This window comes from Monodelphis domestica, chromosome 1, assembly GCF_027887165.1.
Source record: "Monodelphis domestica isolate mMonDom1 chromosome 1, mMonDom1.pri, whole genome shotgun sequence".
NCBI classification, from domain to species: domain Eukaryota; kingdom Metazoa; phylum Chordata; class Mammalia; order Didelphimorphia; family Didelphidae; genus Monodelphis; species Monodelphis domestica.
The window spans coordinates 42,957,504-42,982,951 of record NC_077227.1 but is presented as its reverse complement, the minus strand read 5'-3'; the positions used below and the strand labels follow the sequence as shown (position 1 = coordinate 42,982,951).

Below are 25,448 nucleotides of genomic sequence, written 5' to 3'. Positions count from 1 at the left end.
ATCCAGGACTCCTAAAAATGTCAGTGGCCCACAGACTACTTGTGCTGCACCCAAACTAGTCCTCTCAGTGATCATCTCCACCCTTCCATCCCATTCCCACTGTCTAACACCAGTTACTGACCAATTCCTATCCCATTACCATGGAAGAGAATATAAGCACAAGAATTCAGGGAATAGTAATGTTTCCCAGACACCAGCTCTTCTTCCAGCTCAGTCCCTGAAATCGTTATTCAGGAAAGCACAACTCATGTAAAAAAGGCCATGCTTGGGGCAGCTGGGTGGCTCAATGAATTGAGAGTCAGGCCTAGAGATGGGAGGTCCTGGGTTTAAATTTGATCTCAACCACTTCCCAGCTGTGAGACCCTGGGCAAGTCACTTGACCCCCATTGCCTAGCCCTTACCACTCTTCTGCCTTGGAGCCAATATACAGTATTGACTCCAAGATGGAAGGTAAGGGTTTAAAAAAAAAAAGCCCATGTTTCAGTCTTTGTTTCTTCAGTAACCTCAATTACTAAAAACCTGGTACAGAAGGTGCTCACCTCCAAAATCCTTGGCACTATTACATGGCTCAACGTCAGAAACAGTTTTCTCAGTAGAAACACCACTAAAGGAGGTGCATTAACATCTCTTTTGCCCCCTGCCATAAAGAATACTGAGCCTTATTACTTGAAGCTGAAATCTCTCTGTATTGTTTTGGTTCCCCCTTTCAGAACAAGTTTCTTGAGAGTGGAAACTATCTTTCTTTCTATTTGTGTTCCATAATTTGCACACACACAGTAAACATTTAATAAATGTTTTCTAATTCATTCATTCACCACATGCTGCCAAATTGATATTCCCAAAGTATACATCTAACCAAGTGATTCTTCTACTCAAGAAACTCCAGTGGTTCCCTGTTGCCTCGAGGTTAACATACAAACTCCTGGAAGGAAGGAATGAAGGAGGGAGAGAAGGAACAGAGGAAGGAAAGAATAGAGGAAAGAAGGAAGGAAGCAAGCAAGGGAGGAAGGAAGGAAGGAAGCAAGGAAACAAGGGAAGGAGGAAGGAAGGAAAGAAGAAAGGAAGGAGGAATGGAAGGGAAAAAGGAAGGAAAGAAAAAAGGAAGCCATATATTTTCCCCTTTTTTATTTTAAAATCTATAAAGATATTTACTTTAACTTAGGGAAAATCTGGCCTCTTAAGTACTTTACTGTGATTCTATAGGGTACCACACATAGGGAGAGGGCAGTACACTGGGCTAACATTAGGAAATCTGAATTCTAATTCCTGCTCAGTTTTAAATTCTTTCTGCAACCTTGGGCAAGTCAGAAGACGAGGATCCAAATCTCATCTGCTCTAGGGAGCAGGGCGACCTTGAACAAGTTGCTGCCCGTCTATGGGGCTCAGATCCCTGGTCTGTAAAGTGCTGGGGCTGGAATGCAGGGCCTTTAAGAGACAGCTCTAGATCCCTAGACCTCAATTTCCCTTTCTCCTGCTACTTTTTAGCCAAGGGGGAGGAACCTTTATCAAGGGGGGCGGGACCGGCTTAATCTCCTCCTCCTCCCCCCCACGCTAGTAGGAAATCTCGCGATGCTATTGAGGGGGCGGCTCAATATACAGCTCCTGATTGGTCAGAGGTAGGAGTCAAGGTTAGGGCTTTACTGGCCAGAGAGACCCTACCTCTCACCCGTGACTGTGAGTGTCGCTGGGAGTTTGCACACCATGGCCTCTCTGTCCACGCTGCTGTTCCGTGGGCCCGCCCTGCTCCGCAGCTGCCCCCGGCTGTCCGCGGCCCGCAACTACGCTGCGGGTAAGGCCGCGCCGACCCCGGGGGTGGGGAGGGCGGAGGAGGGAAAGGAACTGTGTCTTCGAGGTCCGGTGGGTATCCGTGTGTCTGAGTGGGTAGAGCCTCGGAGACCCCGCGATTCAAATTCAGGTGTTACTATATGACCCTTCGCAAGTTACTGAACCTTCCGACTCAGTTTTCCCCCCAGCAAAATGGGTATAATAACGGTCCCTTCTCCACTGGGTTGTCCTTGAGATCGCGCCTGTAAAGCGCTTTGCAAGGTTTAAAGCGCTAGGTGAGTTATTGTAGGATGAAGGTATCCTGCTTGGTGCCGGAGCCTGGATAAGAGAACCCAGAAAGGGGAGAAAAACTGCCCTGGAGGCGCTTACATTTTTTAGTGCCGTTTCTGGGGCCGCAGAACCTTTTCAGAGGACCTGGGCAAGCATAGTCGATTTAGAATTCAGAGGCCCCTGGAGATCTCGAAACTCACAAGTGAGAGTACAAGGTGCAAAGCAGAGAATTGAGGCTCATCATTAGGAAAAAAGTTTGAGGAAGGATTCCTTCCTTTGGGAAGTCCCTCCTCTCCCACTCCTACCCCCTTCCATGCACAGAAAAGGCAGAATCTAGTGACAACTCTAGAATGCTGATGAGAAGCTGAATGCTCCAGGGGTCATTCAAGCCTGATGACCCGCAACATAGGCTAAGAGCACATTGTGAGGAGCTTTGAGTGACAGTTAGAGGTGTCCAGAAGTGGAATAGTTGACCTCCAGAGATGGAGGCTCTCCTTCCTAGGAGGACTTGAAGCAGAGGCCAGAGATGAAAGAGGGGCCCTTTCCTCACAAATTCTGTGACTTTGCCCCAGAAATTAACCAATAATAACTGACAAAGGAGGGGAGGGTTTGGGCTGAGATCCTCTACTTTCAAATCCATTGTTCTTTACTGTAGACACACACTGATGCTTTTTAAGTCATCTAGTACTAGGAAAGATAGATTGTCTCCTGACTTAGTGCTGGATAAGGCTGACCTTAGGTGACTTAATGTGGAGGAATGTGATCCTTAGAAAAGGAGGCCATCAGACCTGTTGGAGAAAGTGGTCCTTAAAGAAGGTTTTTTGTTTATTTGTTTATTTTGTTTTAAAGAAGTTAAGGAATTATGGTGGGAAAACCACATAAAAGCAACTGGAAAGGGCAGAATTCAGTAAGTCAACAAGCACTTATTAAATGCCTACTATGGGCCAGGCACTGTCTGGTTACTGGGTATATAAAAACAAAAATGCATCCATCTCTGCCCTCCTGGAGCTTCCTTTTTGCCAGAGATGAGGAGGACTCACATGGACACAATCAAGTAAATCCATGATATTTGCAGTTTAATTTGGATAGGAGAGGAAATAGAAAGAACTAAAAACTGGGGGAAAGACCTTGTGTAGGAAGTTGTTGCACTTCAGACAAGATCTGACAGTACTTAGGGATTCCAAGAGATGCAGTTTAGATAAAGAGAGCATTCCAAGTGTGGTAAGGGCAAGAGACTGGCCAAAGGTTCAGGGACAAGAGGATGGAATGTTGTATACAGAATGCAGCAAGCAGGCTAAGCTGGCCAGAACCTAGAACTTATAAAGGGAAGTAGGGTACAATCAGTTGAGAAAGGTAGGCTAGGTCCAGATTGTGAGGGGTTCACTTGCTAAGCCAGAGTTTGTATTTAGTTCCAGGGGCCATCAGGAGCCACTGAAGCTCCCTAAATATGAGTATGAACGTGTTCAGACCCTTGCTTAAGCAGCTCTAGGGAGAATAGAGTGAAGAAGGAAAGAATATCAAGGCATAACTCATTTTGTAATGGTGGTGACCCAACTGGCTGGGCTTCACTCTTCAAATATGAGTGTAACCTAACAACTGTGTCTTCTGTCCAGAATTGGCTTCCCTAAATTCAGGCAAGACCATAGTCACTAGCAAAGTATTCAAATAATGGGAAGACTTCTTGCTTCTTACAATGATAAAAACCAGACAATATGTATTTATTTAGTGTCTGCTATGTGCCAGGCTAAGTGCTTTACAAATATTAACTCATTTGATCCTCACAACAATCCTGGGAGGCAATTATCATCCCAACATTATAATTGAGGAAACTGAGGCAGATCAGTTAAGTGACATGCCCAAGGTCACATAGCTAGTCAGGATCAGAGACCAAATTGACACTGTAGCACTTACCTGACCTATATCTGAACCCTCAGCAAATCTGTATGATCTAGCATTATAGGATCAAAATGTTTTTATTGTGAAATTGAAATTGCTTGATTGTGTGCCCTTAAGACACACAAGATAAGACATAAGCCGGAACTGTATTCTATTTGTACAGATGCTATCATGTTTAAACAGGATTTGCATTCTAAGAGATTTATTGGATACTTAGAGTTTACACAAAGTCCAAAAGACAAGGCATAATATTCAGGAACGTAGTGGGTGCTTAATAAATAATTGTTGACTTTGGATCCATGATTAATTTTTGAAACAGAGCATATTCCATATTTGCCTTTTTAAAATAAGAAATAAACCAATATTTTTATGTATAATGCATTTTAGTGTTGGACTCTTTGACACCAGCATTCCTAGGGAAAGTGATTTATTAGGTACCTGTAGTCAAAAACCCCCAAACAATGCAGCTGTAATAACTTTGGCTCTGTGATTCTATCCCTGTGACTTGACATCCTCCACATATGCTTATCACAACTATCTTTCCCAAACTAGTATTATTCTTGTCCTTGGTTTTCCTTAAATCCTCTGGAAATCTACTCAATATATTGTAATAGTTAAAATAATGAGACTGGCTTTAAATTTTAGGATTTTACTAAATCAAAAGAAGTAGGAGAAAAGATAGAAAAGTAGGAGAAAGATATATATTTTATTTACTGATACATTAGCTTGCTAAATCTATGGCTACCATTTTGGGCCCCCTACCACATCACCACTCAAGAGAGTGATCACCCACAATCACAGAAGTAGAGAGAATGAGTTCCCCTTCCCCCCTCAGTTTATCAAACCTATTCTCTGCCCACTAACTCTCACAGGTGATGTCTCAGGAGCCTACCATGTTGTTCTAATTTGCCTGGGCCACCCAGGGGAGCAGTCCAGGGGGTGTTGCAGGGAATATCATCCTGCCCTCCTGGTCTCATGATATTTTTGACTCCATTGCTCCATTTTTCTGGCTGTTGTTTTACCCTCATGACTAAATTTATTCAATGATTTCCCTCACACATATAAAACACCTTTCTAAGGCCTTTTAATATTTTAAAGAGGCCTGGTCTCCCATCTGTCGCATTTTCAATATGTGACTGTCCATGACTTGCCCCAAACTAAACTCGTAATCTCTTCCCCGCAAATCCATCCCTCTTTTAAACTTCTCTCTTTTTGTTGAGAACACCACCATCCTTCCAGCCACCCAGTTTTGCAACATTGGACTCATCATCAATTCCTCAGTCTCCCTTGGTAGTAATATACAATCACTTTTTACAGGCTTCTTGATTTTACTTCTCTAAATCTGGCATCCATCTCCTCACACAGCTACCACTTCTCATCTGAACTGTTTTAAGAACCTCCTGTTTGGTCTTCCGGCCTCAGATCCCTCCATTTTGTTCTCCCTTGAGCTGCCAAAGAGATAGTCCTCCAGCACAAATCTTGTCAGGTCACTCTGCTACTCAGTAAACCACAGATTCTTGCCTTTCTGGTCTGCCTCTCAGGCCTTATTCTCCTTTATCTGCTTGGCCTAGCTAGACAAATTGGCCACCTGGCTTTTCCATACACAGAACATGCTCTTAACATGCAGCAGGAATTCCTAACCTTTATTGTATCATGGGACTTTCTCAGAATAATGTTTGGTTTTTTTTTGCAAAAGATAAAATGCAAAAGATTATAAAGAAAACCAATTACATTGAAATATAATTGTCGTTGAGCAATATTGAAATATATATTGCATGAAAGTACTGGTATAAGCTATATCATATTATTTAATGCCTTGAGAAGAGGGGGAGGGAGGGGGGAAATCTGAATCCTAAAATATCATAAAACATAAATTATTTCTATATGTAACTGAAAAAATAATAAAGAAATACAATTATTTATCTATAGCAATATACAGATGTATAATCTTTTTTATTATAAGTTCCCAGACCCCAAGGTGAAGAACCCCCTGCTACAGACCTTTTATTCATAAAAATCGGTCTTTTTTTCCTGCAGAAAGCCTTTCTGGATTTTTCCTTCCCAAATTGCCTCCTAATTTAACTACTTTACATGTCTTTTGTTTTTATTAACTTTTTATTTGTGCTCTGTATATTTTTATCTGTATTTATTGGGAGTGGGTAGAGGAGGATTGATGTGGTCTTCTTTATCTCAGCCATTCTGCTCTTGAGACCATGGGAGCCACATGATGTAGTGAAGAGCATTGGGGACTTGGGATCAGGCCGACCTGGCAGTGGAAAACTATGGAGCCAGGGGCAGGTTTCCTAATCTTTAAAATGGGAATAATCTCTATAGTTTTATCTCACAAGGTTATTGTGAGGTTAAAATGAGGTAAAGAATGGGAAATTGTAAATGCTATAGGAGGCCTATTGTTCTTCATGCCATTCAGTCAGTATATAGTTATTAAGCAGCCACTAGGTACCAGTCACTGTGCTAAACACTGTGGATACAAAACAACAATAAAAGGTAACCTCTTGCCCCCAGAGAGATCACAGTCTAATGCCACTTGGTAGCCTCAAATTTTCTCCCAGAGAGCCAGCAGAGGAAGTGGGCAGGGAGACAGGGAGTCGGGTAGGACATTGAACAGTATCTTCCTAGGTGTCCCTGGCCCCCTACTTGAGGCAGCCTCCCTTCTTTCTGACAAAAACCAAGAGAAGTTACTGGTTAACCAGAAAGGACTTGTAAACTGGATCTGATGAGTTTGTAGTTATGTATGAAGCTAGAGTAACTGACTTCCCCACTTTCCCTCTTTCTCCCTCTCTTCCCTTTTTCTATTAATTTTTCTTTTCATTAAAAATTAATTTTCTCTCTCACCTTCCCATATAAAAAAAAAGGAAAAACAGAACCTTTGTAACATTTATGATCAGGCAAAAAATATTTCAACATCGATGATGTCCACAAATATATCTTAGCCTGAACCTTGAATCCATCAACTCTTCTCTTTTCAATCTATACTCATTTTTTCAATCTCTGCTAACGAGGAACAAACCTTGTCGTCGAAAAGCAGACCTACCCCAGGATTCTAGTTTGGTTCAGTCTTGGGCCTACTTTTTTTTTTTTTTTAATATATTTTATTTGATCATTTCCAAGCATTATTCGTTAAAGATCATTTTCTTTTCCTCTCCCCCACCCCCCCATAGCCGACGCGTAAGTCCACTGGGCATTAGATGTTTTCTTGATTTGAACCCATTGCTTTGTTGATAGTATTTGCACTAGAGTGTTCATTTAGAGTCTATCCTCTGTCATGTCCCCTCAACCTCTGTATTCAGGCAGTTGCTTTTCCTCGGTGTTTCCACTCCCATAGTTTATCCTTTGCTTATGAATGGTGTTTTTTTCTCCTGGATCCCTGCAAGTTGTTCAGGGACATTACACTGCCACTAATGGAGAAGTCCATTACGTTCGATTATACCACAGTGTATTAGTCTCTGTGTACAATGTTCTCCTGGTTCTGCTCCTCTCGCTCTGCATCACTTCCTGGAGGTTGTTCCAGTCTCCATGGAACTTCTCCACTTTATTATTCCTTTGAGCACAATAGTATTCCATCACCAACATATACCACAGTTTGTTCAGCCATTCCCCAATTGATGGGCATCCCCTCGTTTTCCAGTTTTGGGCCACCACAAAGAGCGCAGCTATGAATATTTTTGTACAAGTCTTTTTGTTCATTATCTCTTTGGGGTACAGACCCAGCAGTGCTATGGCTGGGTCAAAGGGTAGATATTCTTTTGTCGCCCTTTGGGCATAGTTCCAAATTGCCCTCCAGAATGGTTGGATCAATTCACAACTCCACCAGCAATGAATTAATGTCCCTACTTTGCCACATCCCCTCCAGCATTCATTACTTTCCTTTGCTGTAATGTTAGCCAATCTGCTAGGTGTGAGGTGATACCTCAGAGTTGTTTTGATTTGCATCTCTCTGATTATAAGAGATGTAGAGCACTTCTTCATGTGCTTGTTAATAGTTTTGATTTCTTTATCTGAGAACTGCCTATCCATGTCCCTTGCCCATTTATCAATTGGAGAATGGCTTGATTTTTTGTACAATTGATTTAGCTCATTATAAATATGAGTAATTAAACCTTTGTCAGAGGTTTCTATGAAGATTTTTTCCCAATTTGTTGTTTCCCTTCTGATTTTAGTTATATTGGTTTTGTTTGTACAAAAGCTTTTTAGTTTGATGTAGTCAAAATTATTTATTTTACATTTTGTGATTCTTTTCTATATCTTGCTTGGTTTTAAAGCCTTTCCCCTCCCAAAGGTCTGACATGTATACTATTCTGTGTTTACCCAATTTACTTATGGTTTCCTTCTTTATGTTTAAGTCACTCACCCATTTTGAATTTATCTTGGTGTAGGGTGTGAGGTGTTGATCTATTCCTAGTCTCTCCCACACTGTCTTCCAATTTTCCCAGCAGTTTTTATCGAATAGTGGATTTTTGTCCCAAAAGCTGGGATCTTTGGGTTTATCGTATACTGTCTTGCTGAGGTCGCTTTCCCCCAGTCTATTCCACTGATCTTCCTTTCTGTTTCTTAGCCAGTACCAAATTGTTTTGATGACTGCTGCTTTGTAATATAGTTTTAGGTCAGGGACTGCAAGGCCCCCATCATATGTGTTTTTTTTCATTATTTCCCTGGATATCCTTGATCTTTTGTTCTTCCAAATGAACTTTGTTATGGTTTTTTCTAAATCAGTGAAGAACTATTTTGGTAGTTCAATGGGTATGGCACTAAATAGATAAATAAGTTTGGGTAGGATGGTCATTTTTATTATATTGGCTCGTCCTATCCATGAGCAGTTAATGTTTTTCCATTTGTTCAAGTCTAGTTTTAGTTGTGTGGCGAGTGTTTTGTAGTTGTGTTCATATAGTTCCTGTGTTTGTCTTGGGAGGTAGATTCCTAGGTATTTTATTTTGTCTAAGGTGATTTTGAATGGGATTTCTCTTTCTAGTTCTTGCTGCTGAGCTGTGTTGGAGATATATAGAAAAGCTGATGATTTATGTGGGTTTATTTTGTATCCTGCAACTTTGCTAAAGTTGTTGATTATTTCAATTAGCTTTTTGGTTGAATCTCTAGGATTCTTTAAGTAGACCATCATGTCATCCGCAAAGAGTGATAACTTGGTCTCCTCCTTGCCTATTTTGATGCCTTCAATTTCTTTATCTTCTCTAATTGCTACTGCTAGTGTTTCTAGTACAATGTCAAATAGTAGGGGTGATAATGGGCATCCTTGTTTCACCCCTGATCTTATTGGGAATGCATCTAGTTTATCCCCATTGCAGATGATATTAGCTGTTGGTTTTAGATATATACTGTTTATTATTTTTAGGAATGACCCTTCTATTCCTATGCTTTCTAGTGTTTTTAATAGGAATGGGTGTTGTATTTTATCAAAGGCTTTTTCTGCATCTATTGAGATAATCATGTGGTTCTTGCTAGTTTGCTTGTTGATGTGGTCAATTATGTGGATGGTTTTCCTAATGTTGAACCAGCCCTGCATCCCTGGTATGAATCCTACTTGATCATGGTGAATGATCCTTCTGATCACTTGCTGGAGTCTTTTTGCTAGTATCCCATTTAAGATTTTTGCATCTATATTCATTAGGGAGATTGGCCTATAGTTTTCTTTCTCTGTTTTTGACCTGCCTGGTTTTGGAATCAGTACCATGTTTGTGTCGTAAAAGGAGTTTGGTAGAACTCCCTCTTTGCTTATTATGTCAAATAGTTTGTATAGTATTGGGGTTAACTGTTCTCTGAATGTTTGATAGAATTCACAGGTGAATCCATCAGGCCCTGGGGATTTTTTCTTAGGAAGTTCTTTGATGGCTTGATGGATTTCAATTTCTGATATGGGATTATTTAAGAATTCTATTTCCTCTTCTGTTAGTCTAGGCAGTTTGTATTTTTGTATATATTCATCCATTTCTCCTAAATTGGTGTATTTGTTGCCATATAATTGGGCAAAGTAATTTCTAATGATTGCCTTAATTTCCTCCTCATTGGAGGTGCTGTCCCCCTTTTCATCTTTAATGCTGTGAATTTGCTTTTCTTCCTTCCTTTTTTTAATTAGATTGACCAGTACTTTGTCTATTTTGTTTGTTTTTTCAAAGTACCAGCTTCTTGTCTTATTTATTAAATCAATAGTTCTATCACTTTCGATTTTATTAATTTCTCCCTTAATTTTTAGGATTTCAAATTTGGTTTTCTGCTGGGGGTTTTTAATTTGATCGCTTTCGAGTTTTTTCAATTGCATTTCCAATTGATTGATCTTGTTAATATAAGCTTTCAGGGATATGAATTTGCCTCTGATTACCGCTTTGGCTGCATCCCAAAAGGTTTGAAAGGATGTTTCGCCATTGTCATTTTCCTTGATGAAATTATTAATTGTTTCTATGATTTCTTCTTTAACTAAACGGTTTTGGAGTATCATATTGTTTAATTTCCAATTGGTTTTAGATTTGGTTTTCCATGTACCATTACTAATCATTATTTTTATTGCCTTGTGATCTGAGAAGGCTGCATTCATTATTTCTGCTTTTTTGCATTTGTGTGCTATGTTTCTGTGACCTAATGTATGGTCAATTTTTGTGAATGTGCCATGTGGTGCTGAGAAGAAGGTGTATTCCTTTTTATCCCTATTTATTTTTCTCCATATGTCTATTAATTCTAATTTTTCTAAGATTTCGTTCACTTCTTTTACCTCTTTCTTATTTATTTTTTGATTTGATTTATCTAAATTTGATAATGGTTGGTTTAAGTCTCCCACTAGTATGGTTTTATTGTCTATTTCTTCCTTCAATTCGCCTAGTTTCTCCATTAGAAATTTGGGTGCTATATTATTTGGTGCATACATGTTGATTAATGATATTTCCTCGTTGTTGAGAGTCCCTTTTAACAAAATATAATTACCTTCCCTATCCCTTTTGATCAGGTCTATTTTTGCATTGGCTTTATCAGATATCATGATTACCACTCCTGCCTTCTTTCTATCAGTTGAGGCCCAGAAGGTCTTACTCCATCCTTTAATTCTGACCTTGTGGGTGTCAACCCGCCTCATGTGTGTTTCTTGAAGACAACATATGGTAGGGTTTTGGATTCTAATCCATTCTGCTATTCGTCTACGTTTTATGGGTGAGTTCATCCCATTCACGTTCAAAGTTATGATTGTCATTTGTGGACTCCCTGGCATTTTGATTGCCTTCCCTAATTCTAACCTTTTCTTCTTCAGCTCTACCTTTTAGTCCAGTGATTTACTTTGAATCAGTGCCCCTTGTCCCCTCCCTTGATGTTTCCCTTTTTAGTCCCTCCCTTTTTCTTCCCTCCCCCTCCCCCCTCTCTTTCCCTCCCTTTTTGTTCTCCCTCTCCCCTTCCCCCCCTTGGTTTTCCCTTCTCCTTACCCTTGTTGGGTAAGATAGAATTCAAGATCCCAATGGATCTGGATGTTTTTCCCTCTCAGAGTTGATTTCCCTGAGATTGAGGTTTAAGTAAACCCCCCCCCCCCTCTCTTCCTCTCCTTCTTATAGGAGTTTTCTTCCCCTCCCCTTCCCATGTGAATCTTTGTGTGAGAACCATTATTCTATTTGGTCTTTCTTTACCCCCTATTTATACATTACATTTTCCCCATATGTTAGTATACATAGATTGATATAAATGTAGTCCTTATAGAAGAGAGTTTGAGTAAAAGAAGAAGATAACATTTTTCCCCTTTCCTTAATCTTTACCTTTTCAGGTATTCCTTGCTCTTTGATTTTCGGTATCAAACTTTCCACAGAGCTCTGGTCTTTTCTTTGCAAAAAGTTGGAAGTCTTCTATTTTGTTGAATGCCCATACTTTCCCTTGGAAGTATATAGTCAGTTTTGCTGGGTAGCTGATTCTTGGTTGGAGACCCAGCTCTCTTGCCTTTCTGAAGATCATGTTCCATGCCTTACGATCATTCAGAGTAGAACTTGCAAGGTCTTGTGTGACCCTGATTGGCATTCCTTTATATCTAAATTGTCTTTTTCTGGCTTCCTGTAGGATTTTTTCTTTTGTTTGATAGCTTTGGAATTTGGCAATTACATTCCTGGGAGTTGTCTTTTGGGGGTTTAGTGTAGAAGGTGTTCTGTGAGCTCTGTCAGTGGCTGTATTGCCCCCTTGTTCTAGAATCTCTGGGCAATTTTCTTTGATTATATCTTGTATCACCATGTCCAGTTTGGTGTTTATTTCTGGCTTTTCTGGGAGTCCAATTATTCTTAAATTTTCTCTTCTCCCTCTATTTTCCAGATCTATCACCTTGTCGGTGAGATATTTTATGTTCTCTTCTAATTTCTTGGTGTTTTGGCTTTGCTTTATTAGTTCTTGCTTTAAAGCCTGGTTTTCTTTTACAGTTTGGTCAAACTGGTTTTGTAGATGCATGAATTTCTTTTGCATTATTTCCCACTTTTCCTCCCAGAGGGCTTCCATCTTTTTGGTCATTTCTGATTCAAATTCTTCATGGGTTTGTGGAGAGTTTCTATTTCCTTTGGAAGATTTTGGAGAATTTTCTTGTATATTTTCTTCTATCTGCTCTGTATTTTGTATTTTGGCTCCATAGAATGTGTCCAAAGTCGCCCCTTTCTTCTTATTTTTCTTGGTATTTTGGGGCTTCTGTGCTTCTGTGGAGTTTGCCATCTCTGAATGTGGAGGATTAGCTTTTCTTATCTCTGTCTGGTGTTCAAAGGCTTTAGTCCTGGGCAGATGTTGGTTCTATGAGCTTTCCCTGGGTTAAACTGAATATGCCTCACTGGAACTGGAATGGAAGGGTCGGACCACGTTGCTTTCAGGAAGTTGCCTTCAGAATCGCTGGCCGTGAGGCTGTTTCGTCGGCCTGCGGGGGGGATGGACTGCAGCTTCCCCAAGCTCCGAGGGCAAGGACTTTCACTGAGACTTGGATAGCAGGATCCAGCCCGTGAGGCTGTCTTGCCCGCCCTGAGGGTTGCTGTTGTTTCGACCAGCTCTCTGCAGCGGAAGTCCCAGGCAGTAACTTTCACCTGGACTCGGGTAGAAGGCCCTGAGGGTTGTTGTTCCGAGGACCCTGCTCTCTGAGCCCGGCCGGGCTGCGGCTTCCGGGAGCCTTGGACTCTGCGCTCCTACCCCTGAGGTCCGAGTGATCTCGGGTTCTGGCTTTTGAGGGGAGCCGTACCTTTTGAACTGGGTCCAGGTCCAGGAGGAGGGTTCCCAGGGTCTGTGCTGTTGATCGTTTTGAATTTCGGCACCTTAGGAGCTTATAGTTTGAGATCGGTCGGGAAGGGTTTTCCGGAGATCTGAGCTTTAGTTTTCTCTAAGCCGCCATCTTAACCGGAAGTCCTTGGGCCTACTTTTAAAGACCTTTCAGGGCCATATTCTGAAAATGGATGCCCCATGTTGTAGGTTTAGGAGACTGGAGAAGGGTGAGTCCAGAGGATTACCTTGATTTTTTTCCTCAGAGGGATGTTTCTTTGTGCTCTCTTTTTGTAGGTGGTAACTTTGAATACATAGTTACTGAAAAGAAAGGGAAGAATAATAATGTGGGTCTGATCCAGCTGAACAGGCCAAAGGCCCTGAATGCACTTTGTGAGGGCCTGATTAAGGAGATCAACCAGGCCCTGATGACATTTCAAGAGGATCCATCTATAGGAGCCATTGTCCTGACGGGTTCAGAAAAGGCATTTGCAGGTGGGTCCCTTTGCACGGCCTTCCCATGGTGGCCAGACTCATAGACAGCTCCTCTGTGGGTTGTGAGTGACGTTCATCAATGCAGGCATTCTATTGGCCGTTTGTGTCCTTTCAGTAGAATCTTTCAAAAATTTAGGGCTATACCCTCTTTGGTGCCAACCATGTCTAACGTGATGGGGGAGCAAGTGGGAAATTGTAGGAAACCAACTGTTCTGCATATTCTTTGGTCTGTGCCTGAGAATTGGCACGTTGAAAAAGCCTGTGAACTTCGCTGAGATTCCTTTTCCTCATTTGAAAAATGGCTGTTAAGGCTCCTACAACTCTATGATTCCCTCCTCCCCCACCCCAGGGATTTCACTGGTGTGGGGAGCTCCAGAAAGAATGTCCTCCACCACTGTAGGTCCCTGCCATCCCTGCAGGCTGTGTCCAGAGTTTCCCAGAGCATTGAGTGGTGAAGTGACTTTTCCACGCAGTCAGTATTGGGCAGCATCAGAACTTGAACCAAGGCAGTCCTGACTCCAAGGCAGACCTTCTGCCTTGTATTGATATGAGTATTCACGGAATTATTTGGCCTAAAATCCCAGCACACTTCCTACAAGTATTGGTCTTAATAGAGGTCACCCATACACAGATTAGTTTCTTTCTAGGCTTTAGGTTGAAGTGATAAGGGATGTGGCCTCTCCTCTGTGGCAGATCTCCACTGGTTTTCTCTCTCTTTACATTTATAGCTGGAGCAGATATCAAGGAAATGCAGGATAAAACTTTCCAGGCTTGTTACTCAGGGACATTATTAAAGGACTGGGACCGGATCACCCAGCTCAAGAAGCCAGTAATAGCTGCCGTCAATGGCTACGCAGTGAGTCTTCATGCTGTTTCAAGTTTCCTTCATCCCAGAGGGCTTAGTGATTTAATTCAAACATATAAAACACCTAGTAGGGACATGTAAAGCCTGAATTTTAAAATTTCCCTCTTGGAACCCTCTAGTTGTAGTTGGGGGTCAAAAGGCACTTATCCTATTTGGGTACCTGGAAACGTAGGAGGGTTCGAGGAGGAGTAACTTCTCTCCCAACAGTCATAATTTCTTCATGAAAACTAAATTTTAAACTTTGGGTTCCATTGATTGATTAAAATAGAGTCCTATAGGAAGCCCTTATTTTATTGTTTTGTGGCTCTCTGTGAATTAAACATCTTTTTTATCTAAGAAGTAGATGTTGTAAATTGCCTTGTTCTTTGTTGTTGTTTTTTTTAACATTCTTAAACTCCAGAGAATGAGTATTTTCATATACAAGTAGGACAGAAAAGAAGTTTGTACATTTATATAATAGCTTGCTTTTTCTTTTTAAGTATATAAATAAAAACAGTGTGTAACTTTAAAAGCTTCCCTGCTTGTGTTTCCTTCTGGCCTTCCCTCTGTTGTTCTTGTTTTAAAAAATGCTACATTGACCCTCTCTTTCTTCTTTCTGACAACCCTTTTTTTTTTCTTTCTAACTTCTTGATGTTTCCTACCTCCTTCAATTCCCCAAATTGGAGGGATGGAAGAAGGAAAATTGGAAAGAAGGAAGGAAGGAAGGAATAAATGGCTGGAACAGTAGCTGACTCCAACAGAGCCCATCCAACAACTATCTTTCTCCTTCTTCTTTTTGTCTTATTTGCCATTTGATGGGTTGAAACCTTAGAATTGCTTTCATTTTAATTTTCCAAATAGTGATTTGGTGTGCTTTTTCATATGACTATGTATATGTGTGAAGGAAATTATTGAGGGGACTTTGATCATGAGGATAGAATTGAAACTTTTATGCCTCCTGTAGTTAGCAGGAAAAGCCAGCAATTGAGGTAGGGGACAAGGAGGCAGGAGGCAGGCAGGATGTCCCTTGGGTAGTCCCCTCCTTCACACATATAGCATAAATTTCTTCCTTAAAACATGGCCTAATCCTATTCTTTGACCATTTGTCTCTTCAGAAATGGTCATGTTCTTTAGCTTTTCAGGCTGGTTTATGGGAATAAGATTGTTATTTGAACACCCGAGATACTCTTCTGGATCCTGGGAAGAGAATCTGAGAGGGTTTTATGCTTACTTGTTTGTTTTTTTTCTGGCATCTGATGCTAACATATAATTGGACTTCTAGCCAGATGCTTGCTCAGGGGGATCAGTGTCTTGAGGAGGTCTTCATTTTCTTCATCTATAAAGTGAAGGGTTACATTGATCAGGGCATGGCTGCACCAGTTATGATATATGAATATAAAAGAATATTATTGTACTACAAGAAGTGGTGAAGGGGATGGTTTCAGAGTAAACTGGGAAGGTTTATATGAACCTATGCAGAATTAAGTGAACAAGACTAGGAGAACCATTAATACAGTAACAATGGCATAATAAAGACAAACAACTTTGAAAGCCAAAATTTTAATCAAAACAATGACCTACCGCAGTTTCAGACAATACAGGATGCATGCTACCCTCCTTTAGAGGAAAGTGATTGGCTCAGGGTACAGATTGAGATGGTTTTTGGACATGACAAATGCAGGAATTTGTTTTGCTTGGTTATGCATATTTGTTACCAGGGTTTTGGTTTTTGTTCTTTTCAGTGAGGGGTAAGAGAGGTGGTAGGAAAGAGAGAAGCTGTATTTTTGTTCATTGAAAAAAATTTTTCATTTAAAAATAGCTAAGCTCAAACACTTTACCTCTTCCAAAAAACCCCAACATAACAAAATCCAAAATATAATTAATTTAAAAAATAAAATGAAGATATTGGACTAAATGATCTCGATTGCTTTCTATCTTTCTTGTGTGATGATAATATTTTGATTTTAATCAATTAATCAATTTAAAAAAAATTAATCTTAAAACATTTTTTCAATACATTGACATAAAACACTTTCCTCAATGTACTTTTCCAGCCCTGTAGATGAGTTAAAAAAACAGAATTTCTTTAGAAAGAATGCTTCAGGTTTCCAGCCCACCATTTAATGACTGTAGGTATTGTATCTTGTTGACCATAATTGCTGCTTCCAGGGCTTGGTGCTTTATGTTCCCCTGTAGCAGAGCAGGGATTGGGAGAATAAGTTTTGGCTTATGGTAAAGATTTTTTTTTAACCTTTACCTTCCAACTTAGTATCAATACTGTGTATTGGTTCTAAGGCGGAAGAATGGTAAGGGGTAGGAAATGGGGGTTAAGGGACTGGCCCAGGGTCACACAGCTGGGAAGTGTCTGAGGTCAGATTTGAACCCAAGACTTCCAGTCTCTAGGCCTGGCTCTCAATCCACTGAGGCACTTAGCTGCCCCCAAGATAACGTGTTAAAGATGTTATCCATCCTCTGAGGGCTTAGGTTTAAGCAAGCACTTCACTCTTCAAAAAAAGGCTTTCGGGTCAGTGTCAGTGTCAGCATCTTCCCTTTTTTGTTTTAAGGAGATCTAAAGCTGGCAAACAGAATAATTCTTGGTTTGTTTTCTGTTCTATGCTGACAATATTTTCTTTGGTTTTGCAGCTTGGAGGAGGTTGTGAGCTTGCTATGATGTGTGACATCATCTATGCTGGTGAGAAAGCTCAATTTGGACAGCCAGAGATCCTAATAGGAACCATCCCAGGTAACAAGCCCACAGGCCAGGACAGAAACTCCTAATTGTGTTACTGAAGTCGGCAATTGTAGAGAAGAGAGAGCCTCATTACCAGAATCTACTGTGTGTGTGTGTGTGTGTGTGCGCGTGTGTGCGCATGTGTGTCCCTATGTGTGTGTGTGTCTCTGTGTATCTCAGTGAATATGAATGTTTGGCATTGGGTTGGTTGGTTGTTTTGAAAGCCCAATAGTCATTCTTTAATTCCTTCTAGGTGCTGGGGGAACTCAGAGACTTACCCGAATAGTTGGAAAGTCCTTGGCAATGGAGATGGTTCTTACAGGTGACCGAATCTCAGCTCAAGAAGCCAAGCAAGCAGGTACTGGGCCCAGACTCTTCTGTGGCTGCCACTTCATCAGTCAGTCAGCATTCAAGAGCCTCCTGGTGCCAGGCACTGGACTAAGCTCTAGGGATTCAAAGGAAGGCAAAAAGGCAGTCCCTTCCCTCAAGGAGCTCACAGTCTAATTCTAGAAACTCACACTAGGGAATTCACTCTCAACCTGTGCCAAGGTGGGAGGGAGGAGTCACATCCATTGTTTTCCTCCTGTGTTTAAACAGACCATCAATCCTAATGATTCCTCCCTCAGGGGGGCCTGAAGTCTTTCCTATGTGCTTGAGGACCTTGATGCTCATAGGTGGCAGTGCTTGCTTTTGGCACCTTTGGTGTTTATCCCATATGCCCTTTCACTTTCCCCACTTCCAAGAGTGTCTCCAATGGGGTTTGACAGAAGGGAATTTGCTCCTCTCTTCCCCCAAATTCTTCCAGCTGGGAGTTTGGTTCAGCCCATCCTCAGAGAAAAGCCAACAAATCACTGGTGGATTCTCGTTCCTGATACCATTAACACAGCTTCTTTGTGGGGAAACTTACAGTTCAGTCTTGAGAAGGAGGAGAGGAAGCCCAGAATGTGTACCTGCCAGATTGATTTGTTTATTGATTTTGGAAAGTCATTTATTGTTCTATAAGAAACTGGACATTATGGAATATTTTCAAATGTCGTTAGTGATGGAGAAACGGGGATTTAGTACCTTCCAATGTATTTTGCTTTGCTGTTGACCTTTTTTCTTGCTTTAGGCCTCATCAGCAAAATTTTCCCTGTGGATAAGCTGGTTGAAGAAGCCATCCTGTGTGCAGAAAAAATTGCCAACAATTCAAAAATTGTGACAGAAATGGCCAAAGAATCCGTGAACGCAGGTAGAGAACTTAACAGAATGGAATAGAGTGGAGGGGAATGGCTGGTGGGGACCAGAGCTCCAGGGGAATGGCTCTCAAATCTGAAATGTAATGGCATTAAAAGGCTGCATCCTAATTCACTACTGAAATTGTGGATAAAAATCCTCAGGATTCTCAAATATTTCAGTTGAGGCTGGGGCAGGGTGATCTCAATGTTTCCAAACTACCATTAGTACTTAGGGCTGAGGATGAAAGGGGCAGCAGTCAGAGGGGGATGGATTGTTGTTCAGTTGCTTTAGTCATGTTTGACTCTTTGTGACCCCATTTGGAGCTTTTTTGGCAGAGATTCTAGAATTGTTTGTTATTTCCTTCTCCAGCTCATTTGACATATGAGGAAACTGAGGCAGGCTGTGTTAGTTAGCTACTAATCAACTAGTAAGTGACTGAAGCCAGATTTGAACTCACAATGATGATGACTCCAGGCCTGGTGGCACTCTATGCACTGTACCACCTAGCTGCATTGATTGCTTCCTGTGTATGCTGATGTCCACTAAAGCTGGTCCCTCCCCCAGGCCTGTGGTGGGTAGGTGACCTTGCAGTGTAATGAAAGGCCATGCCAGGTCACCGATTCTAGAAGCTCTGACCACATTGATGGGGAGGGGACAGAAGGTAGAGACGGGCTCCTGCAATGGAAAAGGAGAAGTTGTTGTAGTCAGGCCTTCACCTGCTTCCTGAATTGATTAAAATGACTGAGCAAGATGCTTTGCTGCTTCACATTGTAGCAAAATGAAAACTCTTCCCTTCATAACTGCCTCCTAAAACAGATGACTTTTTATTAAGCTAAATATGAAAGCCTCACTTCCCAGCTAGCTCAGGGGACAGCATGCCAGACCTGGAGCCAGGAACACTCTGAGTTCAAATCCCACCTCAGAGATGTGCTAACTGTGTAACTCTGGACGTCACTTAACCTGATTTGCCTCAGTTTCCATATCTGATCTGGAAAAGGAAATGGCAAACCACTCCAGTAATTTTATCACAAAAACCCCAAACGAGGTCACAGAGTCAGACGTAAATGACACAGTACTTTCATACTTGTTAGAGAATTTAGTTAAGTACAGACATTCACCCTATGCTAAAAATCCCATGACCTTGGCTATTTGTCTAAGAGTTCATTAGGCTTGGAAGTAGTCCAGTGTTCTTGTTTCCTGAGGTTTTTGTTTTTCTAACATAGATTAGATCATCATAAAACAAAAAAGTATCTAGTCCATATTATTCTAGTTTTTTTGCAAAAAAGAATGTTACCATTTTCCCTTAACCCTTTTGAATGGTGTTTAGCCATAGTTGGAAATTATTGGACTCAATGTACCCCTTTTCAAGGACTCCTGGGATAAATTTCTCCATAAGTTTTACTTCTAAAGGAAAAAAATGGAAGTCTGTCTCTGCCAAATAATCTCATTGCCTTCTTTTGTCAGATGAAAAATATGAGCTCAATGTGTTCTCTTGTATTATCTTCCAGGAAACTTAGAGTCCAAATTAATCCCCTGGCATAGTAATCGGTTTATTTTAGCCTATCTGGTTCTCTTTCTACACTAAGTAAATCATTTCCCAAGGGCAGTCTCTTTTGGCCTGATTTATCTTTTTACCTCCTTCCTTGTGCCTCCCAGAATCCTGGCATCCATCTCATTATAAGCTTTCCAATAGGGATTCTAGACCTTGTTTTTTCTCACATACCTCTTTGATAGTCTGGTAAATTCTATGGATCCTTCTCAGAACAATGCTTTCAAATTTGGTATGAGAGAAATATCTCCTCAAATTCATGTGGTAGATAGCTGCTAAAATATATATATTTGCCCCAACACAGAAAGTATAGAGATCAAAGCTCAGGTTTTATTATGAGTTTAAGGATAGATTTAGACCTCCGAATAAACATTCTGACAAAACTTTTTATAATTATGAGACAAAATACAATGATATTATGTAGTTACATCAGAATGACAAATACTTCTTTTTACATGTTGCAATTTTGTATTGCATGTACATGTATATACATGTAAAAATGTATATTCCTCTTAGGCCATCAAAGTGAAAGAGAAGATAGATCCAACATCCCATACTTCCTTTAATGTTATAAAAGTCGAACAAATTTAGAGCCATCACCTCATTCATCTCCTGAGGAAACAAACTTCACCTGTAGGTAAACTCTGTCAGGTTACAGATTAAACTACTTACAGAGAATTCAGAGTAGGCTGATTGAGGAGGATTTACTTGTCTCCAAGAAGTCAGGACAGCGAGATTCTTCCTCTGGTATCTTATCTAAGGAATACTTAAGGCTCTTAAGTAAAATTTGACATCCCTTGAGGCAGCTTTTGTTCAAGTGAGAATAACTTGAAAACAGACTTTTGGTTAACCTAAAATTGCAGGAATGACCCTGAGTCCTGATTGATAAAAGGGAATCAAAATTTCCCATAACAAATTACAAAAAACAATTACATTAAAATATAGTCATCAAAATATTAGAAGTTCCTAGTTTGTGGGCACTATGAATTCTATCCACAGACCCCTTAGAATTCCATAGCCTTAAGAATGGCTATCCTAAGGGCATTTTCTGACTTCTGTTTGACCTGCCACAAGGAGCTCTAAATCCAAACCAGCCTTTGTACATAAGCCTCAGAGTGAAGATGAAGATGAAGTAAATGTTTAGGATTCATTTTTTTTTTTTGGTCCATGATGCTTGACAGGCACAGAAGAGGGTCTTTCCTTGGTACTTTTCTTGAATGGAAGGATCAGAAGACACCCTACCGATTCGAAAACAGTGACCAAATCATCTTTTTTAACTGTTGTGAACAAAGCTCTACAAGAACAGGACCAGAAATTGGGAAAGTTCTAGACCTAAATAATCCCACTGATTAGCTTTGTGCCTTAGGTTATATCATGTTTTCTCTGGGTCTGTCTCCTCTCCTGTCAAAGGCCTGGGATAGGCAGATACCAGGGGTGCTTGAATTGCCCTTCTTGCACATTTTACTCAATCTTTTCATTATTCTGCATTCTATGTATAGAATTTAACCTTCTACAACTGTGGGCAGGGGTATGGGGATAATGAGGGTGAGGTGTGAGACCCTCGGATTCATGAGGATTGAAGTAAGTTTCTTAAATGTTTCTGAAGGAATACCACATGGTCTTGTGGGATAACTGCAATTTCAGATCAGCTACAGTGAACCATTAGCTGACATACACATACCTGAGGACATTGTATTTGAGTTGGTGCATGAAGTGGCCAGCACGGTACTGTGGGACATCCTAGGGGACCTCACGGCTTCTAATATTCTGTGGAATCACAAGAGGATGAAGCTAAACATGAGCAACAATAAAGCTAAACCCAGAGGCTACCATAAGTGACCACTTGGTTTTTTCTTTTTGTCAGAAAACAACTTCATACACACAGAAGTCCTGCATCTTGCATCTTCTTGACTTTTAGAATTTGTTTTTCAGCTTATGAGACGACATTAGCAGAAGGAATTAAAATGGAGAAGAAACTCTTCTACTCAACTTTTGCCACTGTAAGTAAATGGTTTCGCCATCGTTGGGGCCCCTGCTATCCCAAAGAAGTTGGAGTTCCTATTGAAGTCTTTATTCATGTGGCTACAGTTTGAAAACAGGAGGTTATGTAATTAAGGCCTTTATAATGGTGTGGAGGCAACTCTGGGTTCTCAAGAGTTGTGCCAAGGGAATTCAAGCTTTGGCAGAGCCTACCAAGCCCAGAAGCCTTCAGGCACATTCTCAGCTATCATTAGAAAACCAGTCTAACTGAGTTTGAAGAGGTTCCTCCCCTTCCCTCTCAGAAGGTTGGCTCTTGAATGCTGATTTTTAAAAAATCAAATAAGATCGCACATAAAGAATTCCACCAATGCTAACGACTACTACTGCTATTATTATTAATTATTATTGGTATTGGCAACTCATGAGGACTATTTACTAAAGCATGGAGGGGCCAAAGCCTACACTGGTAGAGGGAATATCCATCCTGAAAGACTTCCAGGTTTTCTGAAGTGTGTAATTAATTGCCACTTTGACTTGGCCAGGAGTGGTAGTTGCCTCTTGCCTAGCTGGCTCAGCTCTGATTTTCAGATTTAGTTGGGCATGTTTAACTTGCTTGGAACAGACACAGTAGAACATAAGAAACTTGAGAGTCAGAAAAGAATAATTCTGGGCATTAAATAGAAGGATTTGCCATTTTATCTTTTTTTACTTCTTGCCATCTTTTTAAACAGTTTCTCTAATTTATGAAAAACACTGAAGACAATTAGAATATTGTACTTTAATACCACAGCCAACAGGTGGATCAAAGGCTCACAGATTTAGAAATGATAGGGGCTTTAGAAGCCATCTAGCCTAACTCTAAAGTATGTGTCTTGTGTAAAATGCTGTCTCACCCAGATTTTAACTTTGCGACCTTTGAAGCCTTAGGCTAATAATTTTCCGATGCTCACTGTTAACCAAAGGAAAGAAGCTTACTTTATGAATTCTCATTCTTATTTCTTTATTACTGGTGGGTGCCCACTGTGCTAGAGGATTTGTGGAACAAATGAAAAAAAGAGGCCTTTCCTAGCACGTGGAAGTATGAGTCATATATGGGTACCTAAGATAGAAAAACTCCAGTTCAGGGAGACCAAATTGGAATCCTGCCCTTGATACTGATTGGCTGGCAAGTCACTTAACCTTTCTAAGCTTTGATTTCCTCTTCTACAAAATGAAGCAGTAATAACAACAACCATTCATAATTGCCATGAGTCTCACCTACTTTTAAAGCTTAAAGCCACTTATATTATGATAAAAAGAACCCTGGATTTGCCAACTCGGCCCTGGGTTCTGCCCTAGTAACCACCTCCTGTATGACTTGGGGCAAATCACAAAACTTCTCTGGGCTTCCATGTATACCTGTGGGTCCTTCTCAGCTCCAAACACATAGGATCTCATGTGCTATGACTGCCACACTCCTCAGAGTGTATGCTCCCAGTCTTTTTCTTCCAAAGTCTTCCCTATTCCCTCTCTCATCTATAAAATGAAAGAATTAGACCGGGGGCTTCTAAGGGCCCTGTCAGTTCTAAACCTGTGAGCCTCTGACCCACTGATTATGTCTTTAAAACATAATTTCCTAACCATATTGAAATATTGCCTTCTCCATGTTTCCCTAATATTCCCTATCAAATGCTAATAGATTCTTAATGAATGTTTATGATGATGATATTGGTGGGATGATGGAATCGAATGCATCTGACCTTGATTGGCTTCAGTGGATAGAACAGAGCCTAGAACGCCACAGGTTTTGTATGGGAGATTGGAGTAGATATATATAAGCACAGGAAATTCATAGGATGTGGCATATTTGCATGGGTATAATTTTTCCTTGATAGGAAGACGTTAGGAACTGAAAGGGGAAAGATTTTTCTATTAATATCAACTTTTCCCTTTTCTTTGTGCACAAAAGGAGGATCGGAAAGAGGGAATGACTGCATTTGTGGAGAAGAGGAAGCCCAACTTCAAGGACAAATAACTGTTGACTTATACTCGAGAAGTGGCAAAGAGACTTATATTTTTCTTTAGAAGTGATTTTTTAAAAATAAAAATAAATCATAGCTATTGTGCATAGGTAAACTATAAATAACACAAGGTGCCTCTCTTCAGATTGAAGCATTCCTTTGGAAGACCATGTTTAGGACATGCTTTGCCAGTCCAAAGATCACGCCTTTCTCCTCTTGGGTGCAGGAGAATCCAAGGGCTTGTCTCCAGACACCAAAAAAATTTGTTTGCCTTAATGGATCTGTCTCTACTGCATCATCATTCCTCCAGTGCCAGGTGTTTCTTACCAATGTGATCTGATTGTCTGGTGTTAGCTCAGAAATTCTTTAATGGAAGGTATTGGTGTTATGTATTAAAACAGCTTCACTTGATGTAAGGGACAAGGAGAGAGGAGCTTCTGGGCCCCCGGCCTCAGCTGACCTCAGTCTGGACCAGCCTGTTGTGGTCACCATCATTTAAATGTAATCATGCCAGTATGAGAAACATTTCCTTCCTGTTGTGGTACTTATTTAAATTATATGGATAAATCATTGATTAAAATGACTTTTTACTCATTATACCCTTTATTTAAAGATCTGAGGGTAAAAAAAATCATTCCTCATAATAGTGCCACAAAACATATAGCCATAATGCAGGAATGTATTAGCCTGTTTTTAGTGTAATTACTTTCTTGTTACTTGGACCAATGTCATGTGCCCAGCATCCTCAGCTAATGGGAACACAGTCAAGATCCAGGAAGGAGGCTGAGAATGCTTCTGCAAAACCGATATGGACATCAAGATGCCTGTTTGTTAACTGGAATTCCTGCACTGACTCTTGGGTGGCGGCCTCCTTCAGAGCCTAATGATTCTCAGTTCAAATACAATTCTGGTAGGCTTGGCAATCTTGCTTCCCAGGTCAAAGCTGCAAATTGTTAGTGGGAGGAGGCTTTTTTGAGGCAGCCTGATGACAATAGCAAGAAGTGATTGCTTGTGGGTGGACAGTGAGAGAGAAGACAGAAGAATTAAAAAGTAGCCACATAAGTGTGTTCTGGAATTTAGGGGGATGAATAATAGAGTGAAAGTCTTGAATCTGGAATCAAAAGGTTTGTGTTGGAGTGAGCTGGATAGGACCTTAGATGTGATCTAGTCCAGCTCTTTACACAGGAGGAAAATTAAGGAAAAAAGAGAATAGTGACTTTTTTACCCAAGGTCACCAGAGTAAGTAGCATAGCATTGTAAGGATAATTTTAGCTTTTTGACTTGAAATCTAAATAATTGGTCGCCAGGGATGATTCCCAAATAATAAAATATCCAAGTCAGCTGGGAATTATGGAGATTTTAATTAATATAGAGAGAAGGAATTAAGGAAGAAAGAGAGAGAGAATTAATTTAAACTGCTCTGGCTCAGGCTGAGCCAGGCAGTAGTTAAAGGCCTTGGCCAAAGTG

At 40.6% G+C, this 25,448-nt stretch overlaps 1 protein-coding gene across 1 annotated transcript; it reads left to right on the top strand.

The window, feature by feature from the left end:
- Positions 1 to 1,565: 1,565 nt before the first annotated feature.
- ECHS1 (enoyl-CoA hydratase, short chain 1) lies at positions 1,566 to 24,578 on the top strand. Its single transcript, XM_007478092.3, has 8 exons — positions 1,566 to 1,789; positions 13,462 to 13,659; positions 14,388 to 14,515; positions 17,147 to 17,246; positions 17,488 to 17,592; positions 18,346 to 18,465; positions 21,934 to 22,001; positions 23,930 to 24,578. Exons 1-8 carry the CDS (start codon positions 1,702 to 1,704, stop codon positions 23,993 to 23,995), a joined length of 873 nt encoding a protein of 290 aa, XP_007478154.1. The 5' UTR covers positions 1,566 to 1,701; the 3' UTR covers positions 23,996 to 24,578.
- The last annotated feature ends 870 nt before the right edge of the window (positions 24,579 to 25,448 follow it).